Source organism: Lonchura striata, chromosome 19, assembly GCF_046129695.1.
Source record: "Lonchura striata isolate bLonStr1 chromosome 19, bLonStr1.mat, whole genome shotgun sequence".
NCBI lineage: Eukaryota > Metazoa > Chordata > Aves > Passeriformes > Estrildidae > Lonchura > Lonchura striata.
In genome coordinates, this window is record NC_134621.1 from 8,372,922 (window position 1) to 8,387,331 (window position 14,410).

A 14,410-nucleotide genomic window follows, 5' to 3' on the forward strand; every position below is an offset into this window, starting at 1 on the left:
GCATTTATTGCAGTACACAGTAGCCTTTCACAGTACACAAAATATGACTCTTCTGCTCCTGAGAACATTAGTATTGACATTGTCAACAGTGGCAGGAGGAACAAATGATTGGAAAGATAAATTAAATTGAGGTTAGGCCAGAGAGATCAAAGAAATCTGCAGTTCCTCAAAAGGCAGAAGGAATCAGACTCTGTGTGTAGCAGCTGGATGAGCAATGTGTACCCAGAGAAAAGGTAAATGTCATTTGCTTTGTCTTCATTTAGAAAATAGGAGGAATCAAAAGAGGCGTAAAAGGGATTTGGAGCAAGGTGATAACCTGAAAGTTCTGTTCCCTAGGAAGGGCTGGTCATACCCCCACACAGACATGAAAGAATATTATGACTGGGAACAAAACCTTACAATAACACCAATGTAGCAGAAGTATCAGCAGCAGTCCTGTGGCCAAATTCTCTCTGTGGGTGTACATGCTTATTACAAGGGAATACTAAGAAACTTGGCTTTGCTGCTCTTTTCCCAAGAATAAATCTCATCCTGTTTTCATTATGATAGGCAGTGCAGAGCTCAAGAGATAACTTAGTTTCATACAACTCCTATTTAAGCAGCATCCTCAGGATGCTCTCAGAGAGGAACACATTAAATACTTTCAGTGCAATTTCCATTTCCATAACCAAAGTACTCCACTGTGTCCTGGGGCAACAAAGGAAATCGATCAGGGAACTTGTACACTCAAGTACAGTTTGGTCTTACAGAATCAATCTATGTTCTGTGTGCCATGCATAGATCTGTAGCATGAGACAGAACTCAATTAATATAATCTGATCTCATTTACAAACCATAGCAAACATTATTCTGTAGTTTAATGGGGTTCTATCTGTAGAGCATAGATACTATCATTTTACTTAGTCTGATACACAGGAATAGTGTTATATATCAAGAATGGATGAAAAAGCTGTTTTTATAGATGTTGATCTTGAATTTAATTGGGCTTTTAATTTAAACGATGCACTATCATACCTTACTGTTCTACACCATTGTACAAGTACAACAACTCTGGTCCTTCAGTGCAGAACTTAGCAGAGGGGGGTAAATAGCCTGTTTCAAACACAGGGAAGACTGTGATGAATGACAGCAGGAAGTGAAAACAAAACGGACATGAGGACTGGCTGTTCTGGGAGGGCTTGGCTGCCAAGCTTGAAGAGTGAGCACTCTTGCCCAAACATCTCTGCTACCAGCTAAACAATAATGTCTTTGGTCTCTGAAATAAATGACTACTCCTTCCTACCAGGAAGAAGGAAATTTATCCATTTCTTCCTCAGTCTGCATCTCATTCAGCTGAAGCAAAGAAGCAAGAACAGAGCATAAACTTCTCTTGCAGGGTTTATTCACTTCAACCTACTTGGAGCTTTTTGCAAATTTCTGAAAGGTTTAGCAGCTTTCAACACAAGGCCATAATGGCATTGGAGTTCTCCAGATGACACAGAATGATTTAAGTGGGCATTTGAGTGGTGAATAAATTTCTCCTTCAAGGTTGCAGACGTGTACCTCAGCCCCACGCTCTGAGGTCTGGTTACTGCAGGGAGGAGGACAAAATTATCTGGGCATTAATATCTCATTTCTCTGTTTAAGGTGCCACAAAATTGAGGATGGTCCCCAGGTCTCTCCAGACTGAGACAAAATCAACACTGGTGTCCCTTCTCTATCACAAGCAAATTACAGCTTTGACCCTACAACCAGTTCCTTTACAAAGGTGGAAATTCCACTAGTTTCTGTTCTCACCATTATCTTACCCTGTGTCAACCTCAAGTGGCCCTCAGTGAATTTGGTCTCTTTAACATGGATATTTCACAGCAGGCTTCCTTCTGCTTAGAGCCACAGCTCCAGCTGGGAGCCTTGCTCCAGAGACCTCCTGTAAATGGGAATGATCCCAGGGGAAGAACTGCAAGAACAGCAGCACAGGAGCCACAGCATCAGCCAGGTTTAAAAGCACTCCTGGCAGGAGACTGTCAGCACACAAAGCACAACCCTGGCACCCCAGGTGCCAATACCAGACCAATGTCAGGGAGCAGCAACAGCCCCAGAGTTGCTCCCAGAAATAACCCATAGAGGCTGGAGAGTTTATTACCTCTGTAAGGATCAAGCGTGGAGACTTCAACTTCAGTGTAATCCACCTCAGCACTCTCAAGGTCAGGTCCTGCCCCAAAAATATCAAGAAGATGTTTCTTTGTAGGACTGCACGCTTCATTTGAGCCGTGGGCCTTATCCTGCTGCCACTGAAATTAATGGACAAGTCCCAATTGACTGTGATAGGTGCAGGACCAGGCCCTACTGATGGCAGACAGGAGTTATTCTGCTAAATTGTAAGGCCTGCCCATTCCTGAGGGTCGTCCCACTCCAAAGGGCAGAAGACCAACTAAAGGCAGATTTCTGAAACTGTGGGACATGCAAATTGTGCCTAAAACTGTTACTTGCAATGTAACACCTTCAAAAGTGGCACACAACAAAATGGAGCAGGGAGCTTCTGGGAAATTACCAGAGCTTCTCCTATGTTCCTGCTCCAGCTGCTCTTCCCTTTCTCTCCCTGCCATTACTTTCTTGTTTTCTGTGGCTGCTATGGCAGGACACTTCCCATTCTGCACTTTCCTCACATTTCAAGTCATCTTTATGTCTTTCATGGCCTCCTTCATCACCTCTCATTCTCCAAATTTCTGCTTTGCCAATTAGCCCATTTCAGCACTTTTCTCCTAAGCTGCCTCCAAGCCCCACATAAAACATTTGGCATGGAACCCATTTTCCTCCTCAGAATGCTTCTCTGCCACAATACCCACAGAAAGCCTGGCAATGATCAGACATCTGACTTACTAGGACCACTGGCTGACAGGAATTGGCTACCTGGGTACAGTAGACACAAGAAACAGCTGTTGCTGTCTGGTCTGTTTTTAGAGTGGGGTGGGGATGGAGTTCTACCACATTCTGTAAGAACTGGAAAGAACCACAACAGTCACTCAGACTGAAATCCCGCAGAACTGATTTGGCAGATTATTTTATTCAGATTTCATAGCAGGTTTAATATTTAATTCTTAAATATTTCAAGATCCAGAGAAGTGAAGAAAGGACAGAGAAGTAAAATAAGCAGAAATCTGTAGAAAATCTTGGTTTTTTAAACAAATCAGAATATTTGTTATCTAGAACTTAATATTTTGAGTATAAGTTATATTTTTATACCATCCATCATTAGATGGCCTGGGATCCAGCACAGCTAATTACACTCCATAAGGCAATTGATAAAAAGGTCCTATTGGTGTAATTTTGGACATAGGAAAAAAGGGATGGCCCTATCATTACTACCTCACTACTACGATTTGAAAACATCAAGAATTTAAATTATAAAATTATTTTAAAATCTATTGTTTAAGTATGGAATTACCTTTACTCTCATCTGTTGATTTCATGTGGTTTTCATTATCTTCAATGTAACCTGATCCTGAAATATGAAAGCCAAAGCTGAGCTGACAAAACATTTATTGTAATCAATGAAATAAATGAATTACACAGCTGCAATTCCTACTGTCATTATCTGTATTGCTATATAACACATTCTACTTTTAGATTCCCACCTAGGACATTCAGGTGGGAAGAATGTGGCTTTTTAAATAATCAGCTAACAAACACCCAAAGGGCAACTTTGTCTGTCAGGTGCTCTAAGCATCATGTCCACCTGTCATTGCCAAGTGCACTGAGGTGCTGCAATGAAAGGTGCCCAGGCAAGTTAACATCTCTATACTGTGTCCACATCACAGGGCCATGTGCCGCAGCTCAAATTTCCTCTCTGAAATAATTTTCTTGCAGCTGTGTCAAAAGCAGAAAGTAATTTTCTTTTACCATGATTTCTCCATCTGTGATATTGTCAATTGATTGCCTGGGAGAAGTGTCTGAGCAGACTTATAGACCAATCTGAGTAAGATGCGCTCATAAAAACTGTACAAAGATAAAATGACAGAAGATACCTTGGACAATGTTATTGGCATCCCTCTGTATTCCCAAAACATTGGGCCCCATCCAAGCAATAACTATGAAGTCCAAAACTTTAAATAGATGTTTAATTAAACCAACTTATTAACAGTCTTATAGCAAAACATCCTACCTGAATAGTAGTTTCCATCACTGGGCGGTCTTGTTAGTTTTTCACTCGTCAAGTTTGGAGCCAAGGCAGAACTGAAAAACAAACCAATAAAATTTGATGTAATTATCCAAAACCAGTCAATAAAAGCAACAACATGATTCTGTGCAAAGATCAGTCACTGTCTATGCTGACTACCACATACTCTTAACCAGTGAAACTAATGAAAATTTTGCCTTCGCTTTAGGAGAACCACAAGGAAACTTTAAGGTCAAAAATGTTCCCTATTGCATTATTCTTCTTTAAGACCTCTGTATTTTCAATTTTATTCCATATTTAAATGCATTCAGATACAGACCTGACATTCTTGTATTCCACTTATCTGGCCTTTTTTCTATTTTTAGAATACTTCCTCATCCTGTTGTTGTGTTTGCAGGTGGAATGTGAAGCACAACCATCTATTGTCTGCAGGTGTGCACTGTAACAAGCTACATTTGTATGAAGCAAGGCTTACAGCCCTTTATACACAGAAATATTGCACCACTATCATAAAGCAGGTGTTGTGGTTTAACCCCAGAAGCAGCTAAACACCACACAGCCACTCACTCGCTCCCCCACCCTGCCACAGAGGGGTGGGGGGGTTGGATTGGGAAAAGATAAACCCCATGGATTCAGATAAGAACAATTTAATAATTCAAATAAAGTTAATAATAATAATTGCAATGAAAAGGGGGGAGAGAGAGAGAGAGAGAGAGAGAAGGAAACCCCAAGGAAAACAAGGGATGTCCTGAGCAGCAAGCAGCATGTCCCACAGTCCCAGGCTCGGCGCAGTTTTGCCGCCAGAGCTGTGCTGTGATAGCGACCAGCACCTGCTTTATTCAACCTTCAGTAACCCTGCAACAGAAGGGTCTTCCAAGAGGTGGGACCAGCCAGTTGCTTCATTTCCTCCATCTTCAAGGCTGCTACACTCACAGCCCACCAGGATTCTTCTGGGTCCTTGAAGTACCCACTCCTGAGATAGTCTATGCCCATGGAACCTCTGGGCCAGTCCCAGTGGGGCTTCTGCCACACATTCCCAGTCAGGCTGATTTCAGGCTCTAGCAGTCAGCTTCTGGAATCCCCCTCCAGAAACACAAGTGGGTTTTGCCCCTTCGCAGCCTGATCACGTCAGGGTACACTGTGCACCCGTATCTGCTACAGCCTTATACTGCTGGGGGGCTGACGTTATGGGCCACGTGATGCACACAGTCCAGTAAACAAGGCTGTCCCCTCTCTTCCACGTGGCTGGAGGCAGAGCCCCTCTAGTCTTGGCCATAGGTTTATCCAGCTCGCTTCTTGTGAAAATGGAGTGGAATTCCTTTCCATAGGATCAGGAGTAAGATCAGCCTTTCTACTCTGTCTGAGGAACTGCCCACTGCAGACCACAGTGGCAGCTTTCCTGGAAGAATCCCTTCTTGTGATTATTTTTCCTTGCAATTCATGTAGGGCTGAAGTAGAATTTCTATCCCACTTCCTCATGTTGTGTCTGTAGGCCTGCAGAAAAAGCCAGGGTCTCCCCTGCTGTGTACCCTCAATATCCTCCCTTGAGCAACACTTTCTGTTGTTTCTCCTTGAACAACACTCTGTTACCAGCTGAGATTCCAGACCTTATATGTGGGGAGTAGAATCGAGATCCTCTTTGAGCTGCTCAACCAGTTTCTCCACAGCAGGGACAAGGGAGGAAGAGATTTTTCTGTGTACTGCTAGAGTTGGGGAGCCAATGCCTTCCCCACTGGTGCCTCTTTGTGTGTCCAGACAACACTGCCAGTGAGTTAGTGTACAATGACAGTGCACTCTGGTGTACATGTTTCTGATACACGGTTTGTGCGCATTAGGCTTCATCTGCATCTGTGAGCGACCATGTGTTGTCTGGGTCATAATAAATTATCTACCTCTAAGCATGGCTAGTTCCCTGCTGTACTGGGAACCTCTCTCCATTATGGTCCACTTGCCTGGGTGAAACAGAACATCTTCCTTGAAGAAATACCTTTCCTTGCAAGAGCTGCTTCCAGAGGCTGAGGACTTGTGTTACACTTCCAATCACCTTGTCAACTCACCCTTCCCTAGAAAATTATCACAGCTGCTTGGCTTCCCTACTGTCTAATTCCACCCCACCAGCCCCATTATCCCAGCAACTGAGCATCCAGGTGATAATGTGCTCACCTGGATGATGGCTGAAATCCTTTTGCATATCTCGCAGCTCACTCAGGGATAGGGATCAAGTGCCTCTTGTTCTGCCTCTTCCTCCTGTTCTTGTTATGACCCTGCTTTGTCCTTCTTTACTAAACAAGCCATCTTTCCTGTGCAATTCTCTTCCTTTTTTGAGGGGCAGCTGATACAGACAGGGGCTGGTCCTCTGGTTCAGCTGCATCACCCACCCCTGGGGTGAGGAATCACAGCATCTGTGGGAACTGGAGTTTGAGTGCCGACTGTGCCTGTCGTGGGGGTTGGAGTAGCTGCAAATAATTTTTTGACCCTAAACAAGAGCTGAACCACATTCAGCCACTTGCTGGCTCCTACCAATAGGACCATGCTGGTTCCAACAGCCCAAGTGTATTCAAAATGTTCCTAATTCTCAAATGCTCTGGTAATTAGGCTGGAGAAGAAAGGGAGCCTGTGGGAATACGTCTCTCCTCCATAGGCAGGTTGGCCGAGGAATCGGTAAAAGATGTAATTGTGAATGATTCCCAACAGGTGTCATCCCACGCACAGGTGATGGCAGCGCTGAGACCTGACCAGGTGAATTAAAACAATACCCTCAGCCCTGCCCCGGGGGCAACAAACACAACAGGGTGCAGTAGTGCAAGCAAGGTGTTGGAGAACACAGCTCTGAGAGCAAACAAATCAACACCGTGACCAATGGCTATTAAACCACAAGGAATGGTTGTAACAAACTTGTTTCAACATGCACTGATCAGATCTGTTGTTAACTTCAAGTCCCACGTCGAGGGTGCCAAAAAGGGCTGTTGTGGTTTAACCCCAGCTGGTAACTAAGCACCCTCCCTCACCCACCTCACTCCCAGTGGCACAAGGAGAAGGATTGGAAAAAGGTAAAACCCAGGTAAGAACAGTTGAGATAAGAACAGTTTAATGATTGAAATAAAGTAAAATATAATAATAATAGTAATAATAATAGTAGTAATAATAATAGAAGGAGAGAGAGAGAGAGGAGTAAAACTCAGAAAAAACAAGTGATGCTCAATACAATTGCTCAGCACCTGCTGACTGATGCTCAGTCCAGCCCTGAGCACTGACCAGTGCCTCCCAGAGAATTCCCCCCCAGCTTCTCTACTGGGAATGACACTCTATGGTGTGGAAGATCCCTTTGGCAGTTTGGGTCAACTGTCCAGGCCATGATCCTGCCTGGCTTCTTGTGCCCCTGCTCACTGGCAGAGCATGGGAAACTGAAAAGTCCTTGACTTAGTGTAAGCACTACTTAACTGAAACAGCAGTGTTATCAACATCATTCTCACACTAAATGCAAAACACAGCACTCTACCAGCTACTAAGAAGAAAATTAACTCTATCCCAGCCGAAACCCTGACAGGAAGGCATCTTACCCAGACATCTCCATGGATGGTCCTTTAGCTTGATAGAGAAAAACAAAACATCTATTAATAGGTTGTACAAGTAAAGAATTTAAAAATAAAAATTAAAACCAAAAGCATAGTGATTGTTTACTCCTGTCAGAGTAATTTCTCCTGGCTATCACAAAATTAATTACCTCATGTCATATCCTGATTATCTCCCAGGTCCCTTAAATCTCTCTTTCACAGAGAACCCTAGATCCCAAGCCCCAGATTTTAACCTAGACAATTTAAGCAATCTGAGACATCCAAATGCTCCAAACTTTACCAAATAATTTTCCATATATGGGATATTTTACTTATTTTCTGAAATAACTAGACATAAAAAAAAAAAAACACCTTAATGGTAAAAGACAAATCCTTAAATTTAATTGTATTACAGAGTGCAAGCAAAAAACCTAATCCCATAAACTAGTAATCTAAATTTGCTTCATGAGGACTAGAGAAGTAGATCGATTATACCTGAGTTGGAACCCCAAATCAAATTGTTATAGCTCTATAAGGGATCAGAAACCTCCTCAGGCCCTGTCTGCCTCTACATTGCCTGAGGCTGAGTTTCAGACCTGGGACTGCATGGGAACGGCGTAATTCTGGCCTGTATTTTATAACCTTTGCTTCCCTAGTGCCTGCCAGCACTATTAGTTACATGTTTTGCCCAATATGCTTGGAAAGCTTCAGCATATTTGCAGCCTAATTTGAGTCACCTAGCATTTCTAAGTAGATTCTTTGAATTGTGTTTAGTCATCTCTGAAGCTTCACCCCCACAAGTCTTTGCTGCTGAGACAAATGCAAGTTTAACTGTAATTTATTTGTCCCCAAAGAGAAGGGAACCATTCATTACCCTTTTTCTTCTTATGCAAAAACCACCATAAAGCAACTGCTCCTGCTCCTGCCATGGCTGTCAGGACAAATGCAGCAATGACTCCTTTCTGCCAGGCTGCTAAGATAACTGCAAATAAGAAAAACATGTTTAAGAGAGTAGTTGCAGGTCAACTCTACCAAATTCTGTAGCTCCTGACCTTCCATTTTACTACACATCAACCTTCTTACACACTGGGGAAGATCTTGGAAGAGACTTGTGTGCCAAGTTCTCTAGTGAGCCTCTCCTTTGTGACCAAAAGCTCAGTACATCAACAGCATGGTTTTAGTTTGTATCTTGCTCCTTTGGCTTTTGGGCATCCCCTAAATTTGTCTATGTAAGCTGGACAATCTCTGTTTATAAAGACATCTCTCTGTTTAACTTCTAACAGCAGTGGAACAAAAACCACCAGTAAGGTGGTATTAACAACATCTCAAATCAGATGGCCCCACCTGTAAAGGTGACAGAATAGGCAGCTTATCATTAATGAGCTCACCACTGATGGTTATTGGACGGCTCCTCACGTCCACGCTGGCTCGGTTCGAAGCCATGCAATAATAGGTCCCTGTGTCCTTCCTCTTCATTGTCCTCTTGTGCCATATGGTTCTGTCTGAATATTCCCTTACTTCATGTAGAAGAACTTCATGATCAGTTTTTTTAAAAAACTTGAAGTCAATTGGCCAAGATCCTTCTTTCACAGAGCAGAGGAAAGCAGTATCACTGCCAACTTCTACTTCTCCATATGGAACACTGCCCAAACTGGCACCCCTGATTGGTACTACAGAGGAAGGCACAAAGAAAACAAATATTAGCACTATTAGAAATAACTTTGATGACAAAATATTGTATTGTAGAAATGCTTGCTTTAATGCTTAGTTAAACAGAGACTGAATGCACAGTATTAATCTTTCTGAACAGTCTCTGCCAGACAGCATCCTCTAGTAAATACTTTTATACACCTAGAAATAGAGACGGCACGATAAAGAAGCAAAGCAGACACAGGAAGAAATTATATCCATTCCACAGAGGTCAGTCAGTCTCTTTCCTTAAAATCCTTTGAATGCTCCTCTGGCCCCAGCCTACAATTGATTTAATTTCCAGAAATAATATACTCAGCAGTTCCATTGTTTAAATAATTACAGTGCAATTTATGTAGTTCTGTTTTCATAGTTATGTAGAGTTTTGCTGGTTTATGCTAACTCTGTGGTAAGTGTGTTCTTGTAACTTTTAATATACAATAGAGGGTGTCAAGAGATATTGGATTGAGTTCTCCAAAAGCATAAACAAATCCCAAATTTCAATAGTTACAGAATATAGCAAACACACGGAGAAAAGTTAGTTTGCATTTGAAGAAGTTGTAAGAATATGCATAGCCAAACCATAGATTTTAAGTTTGCTGGTTTACAGATGAAGCATATGAGAATACACAAAACTAGCCTAGGAGCAGATGAACTTCAGCCTTTGTAATTACAGGGGGAGAAAATGGACACACATCATGTGATGCAAGACATGTACAATGTCAGCAGCTTTGCAAAATGTTTGGGATTCATGTTTTGCTAAAATTCCTAAAGAAAAATTCTCTGAAAATATTATAAATATATTTGGGGAAGAGCTGTGGATAACACAAGGCAGATATAAAGAAGGAATCATTAAGGCAACACTGGTGCAGAAGCAGAGGAAGGAAACCAGATTTGATATGAAAAGATGGTGGTCATGGAAGTTGTATTTGTATTAGGAAGCAGATTTAGATATAAGACATGGGTTACTATGACTGAGCTCCTGACAGACAGAATTGCTCTGGAAAACGTAAGTCCTTTTCCAGATCTGGTACAGACAAAGAACAGAATACAAAGAATTTGAAGTCACCACCTCACCAGTGATGGGTGGAAGGCGTGGAAGATGGGCTAACAAGGCTCCAAACAACAACCTTCTCTTCAGAACTTCTAAACAGTGTCACAATACATCCCAAACCACAGCTCTGACCGCTGAGATACACCAGTTCCAGCAAAGAAATAGCCACTTGTTAATGGACTAAGATTATGTTTTGTGTTTGTTTGTTTGTACATTGTTATTTCAAAATACCTTGACTTTAAATCTCCCTAAACTCTGAAGAGTTTTATCATTCAGCTTTTATCTACTGTTAGTAAACAGTGGAACTGATGAATTTAAGGTGAGTCCTAAGGTGCTGCAGTCTGGGTGAATGCAAATACTGTATTAAAAAGCCCTGTTTGGGAGCTCAGCCAGTGGAGAGTGTGCAATAATCCAACTGACTCAAAGGAAATGCAACAATTCTGCATTTATCTGTTCTAGTCATACATAACTCAGTGTCAAAACTCAGAAGGAAAACAGCCTATTAACCACAAGTTTATCTTATTAAGACCAACACAATTGGGGTTTAAACCAGGATGCAAAGCAGAAAACTCCTTGGTAAAGAGAAATTACCTCTTCTTTTTCAAAGATCAAGAATTGACTTCTGCTCTGGTCCTGGACTACTGTGCTGTAATAGGCAACTATTTTTAACTCAAATAAGCAAGAAATTGTAAACATTTCACATCCATTTTGCTTAGCCCACCATTTGCTGCTACAGTTTCAAAACTCTAAATACTACATTAGACAAGAAGAAGAATTAAACAGACTTACCTATCACTGTGACATTTAGAATATTGCTAGTTTTCACACCACTGGAGTGATTGTTTCTAGCATCACATTTGTATACTCCATTATCATTTAGTCCAATATCTTCATCCAAGAATGTAGCATATGTGTCATTAGTTACATTTTTCCTCATTTCATTCCCTTTGTAGAAGGTGAATGTTATTGGGGGCGTTCCCATTGCTGAATGACAGATTAATTGTAGAGGCTTCCCTAATACCACCTCTGGTGAACCACTGACAACAGAAAGAGTTGGCTTGGAGACTGGAGCTAAAAGGTAAATAAAAAAAATTGCTGCAAATTACACTGCATAAGGCCAAAAGACACAATAGTATTTTGTAGAAAACATAAATATACAATATTTAGCTAGTTTGCACACACAGTCTAATATTGGGAAGCTCTTCCTCATCGATAGAATGGAAATAAGGGGACTTGAACAAATCAATAGCATAGATAATAGAAATATGTGACTGAATAAAGCATCATACAGTGACAATATGAAGTGAAACAAGGAAAGGATCAATGACACAGCTGTGGATCATCCAAATTCCAAAAGTAGTTCTGACCCAAGGAACAAGTCTGCTCCAGGTATGACCTGAGAGAGATTGCACAGCTCCTCCTCAGGGCCCTGTTCCAGCAGCACAGTGAATAATCCAGTTCATTCCTTGGACAGAACCACTGTGCCTGTTCCATGAGAGGGAAGGGCACCGGAGTACTCATACCTGGTGAGCTGGTGAGGGGGCTGTGTTTATAGCAATGAGCCCTTGGCTTTTCTAGAGTAGAGCCAACCAGATGACCTCTGGCTCTCCTGGCTTTCTGCCTGGAGAGTCAGGGGCAGGGATTCAAGGCAGACACTGACAGAGCTTCAGATCAAAGTGAAAGTTTTGCAGAACATTCCTGGCTCCTGCAAATGGTAGTGAATGAGTGTTTATCTGCTCCCTACCAGAACCTAGGGACCAGCAGGAAGGCATTCCAACTCCCTTTCTGAGGGCCAGCCCTGGAAAGAATGACTTCATTATATCACAATATACCAAATCTTCTGCAGCTAAAGAACATCCCACAGAAATTCATGTGATAAGAACTCATAGACACTTGCTAGTTCATGTACAGGAGACCGATTCTGTAAATAGATGTTCTTATTTATAAGCTTCTGGTTTAGATCCTTCCCCCACCCTGGTGGTTCTAAGCCTCTGTATCAACTCACCATAAACACTTATCCTTACAGGTTTGCTCTCCTTGACTATTCCTTTTACTTCAGCTTTGCAGATGTAAGATCCAGTATCATTCACATTAACTTTAATTGCTAAGAATCTAGACTTTTTCAACAGGATGTCTCCACTGGAACTTTTCCGTAGTATAGAGAAGTTGGCTCTCCGTAAACCATTAATGCTGCAGTTCAAACTTAAATCTTTATTTTCATCCAACTCAGTCACAGAAGCAAACAGTGTTGGCTTGGGGAATAGTTCTGCAAGATAAAGAGAGCTGATTCATTCAAAATGATCATGGAAGAATATGACTACTTATCTCAAAGTATACGGAATGAAGGACGTACTGATAGTTTATAATTTGGGAACAAAAGAATCATGTTATTTTAATATTATTGTATTTTCAGAGAAAACAGAATCTTAGCATTTGCTTGAAACCACTTTTCACAGGTTGTTTGAGGATATTATTTTAGTTGGGAAGTATAGATGGGCAAAAATCAGAGACTAAAATCTAACTAGCCTTTAACTTACAGATAATTTACACTTGGATCTGGAGGTTACACTTGGATCCTGAGTTCTGCCAAATTTAAATATTAATACTTTGAGTAAAATCTAAGTTGTTTTACCTGACACAAAGACATTCAGTTTGGTGGTTTTAGACACTGCTCCTTGCTCCACCTTACACAGGTATTCACCACTGTCCTCTTGAGTAGCTACTGTAGAGTATTTCAAAAATTTCTTATCTCGTACACTGTTCAGTATTGTTCTATTTTTCTGGAAGATGATTTCAATGTCACGCATTTGAGCTACCACAGTTGAGCATTCAAATTCTATTGGGTCTCCTTCTGTAATGTTATTGGAGGGCCTGGTGATCAGAGTGGGCTTTATAAATGATTCTGCAAGAGAACACATATAAACATGCAGATAGATAGATATACATATAAATATGTGAACCAATTTTTATCTATGGCTAGCAAAGAAATGTAAAAAGAAAAGTTAAACAATTTACCCTTGACTGTAACAAGTGTTTTGTTGCTGTGTTGGGAGCTATCCCATCCAGATCTTACTTGTCTCTTGCCAAAGCAATCAAATTGTAAAATATTATCTTCTGCTTCAACATAATATTCCATTTCAGAAAAATTTTGGTTTTGTTCAAGTATGTGTTTTTCTTTAGGCGCTGAATTTGTCTTTAACTTCCGGAAAAAGAACACTAAAGGAGGTACTTCTTCTGGCAGCTCGCAACGTAATTTCACAATTTCACCCTCTAAGACTTCTTTTTTGTCAGCAGTCAGGATTGGCTTGGTCATTCCTTACAACAGAAAACAAGAAAAGAAACTGAATATTGCATAATTCTGAAATAAACAGTACCTCTGATGATTGTAAGAATGATTTATACTGATTAACAGATGCAAATAGTTTGCAACACCCAAAAGATGACCCCGTAACTACTCAGTGCTGACAAATTCTGTCCATGATGCTTTTCCAATGGGAAATGTCACCTGCAGTCAAGAACATGTCTAGAAAGTGTATGGAGGAAGGTGGCCTTTGTTCTCATACAAGATGAAAGAACAAGACTGAGACAACATTTTCTACAAAAGGGGCCCATGGCTGATGCTGGCTTTGGTGATGGCTCTCACACCCTGAGCATCCCTGGCATTTCCAGGAATATTCCCACCCCTATCATGGTTATTGGGGTGGGCACAACTTTCACAAATAATTCTTTCTCTAGTCTAGGGAACAGAGGCTCAGGATAGTAGGGATGTTTGCACAGACTGTATTCCTGACTAGCACTGATCTGTCCTGGAGCCTTGGTGTCCTGAGTTCATTTCTGTGCCTTAACATGGGGGATTAGTACCAAACTCTCATCAAGTACCATGATGTCAAAAATAAAACACACTTTGCAAGATATCCTGTTTAAGCACTGACTATTATCCCTTCCCTTTAAGGTTAT

At 41.3% G+C, this 14,410-nt stretch overlaps 1 protein-coding gene across 5 annotated transcripts in view; it reads right to left on the minus strand.

Moving 5' to 3' along the window:
• PECAM1 (platelet and endothelial cell adhesion molecule 1) overlaps window positions 1-14,410 on the minus strand; it is a 31,581-nt gene that overhangs the window by 15,128 nt on the left and 2,043 nt on the right. For all 5 annotated transcript variants that reach the window (XM_077787386.1, XM_021537468.3, XM_021537459.3 and 2 more), the window contains exons 4-13: window positions 13,469-13,768; window positions 13,086-13,355; window positions 12,459-12,719; window positions 11,243-11,524; window positions 9,099-9,380; window positions 8,585-8,692; window positions 7,717-7,744; window positions 4,142-4,212; window positions 3,425-3,481; window positions 2,123-2,191 (exon numbers count right to left, since the gene is read on the minus strand). In XM_077787386.1, the coding sequence (XP_077643512.1) occupies window positions 2,123-2,191; window positions 3,425-3,481; window positions 4,142-4,212; window positions 7,717-7,744; window positions 8,585-8,692; window positions 9,099-9,380; window positions 11,243-11,524; window positions 12,459-12,719; window positions 13,086-13,355; window positions 13,469-13,768 (1,728 nt within the window). The remainder of the gene's footprint in view (window positions 1-2,122; window positions 2,192-3,424; window positions 3,482-4,141; window positions 4,213-7,716; window positions 7,745-8,584; window positions 8,693-9,098; window positions 9,381-11,242; window positions 11,525-12,458; window positions 12,720-13,085; window positions 13,356-13,468; window positions 13,769-14,410) is intronic.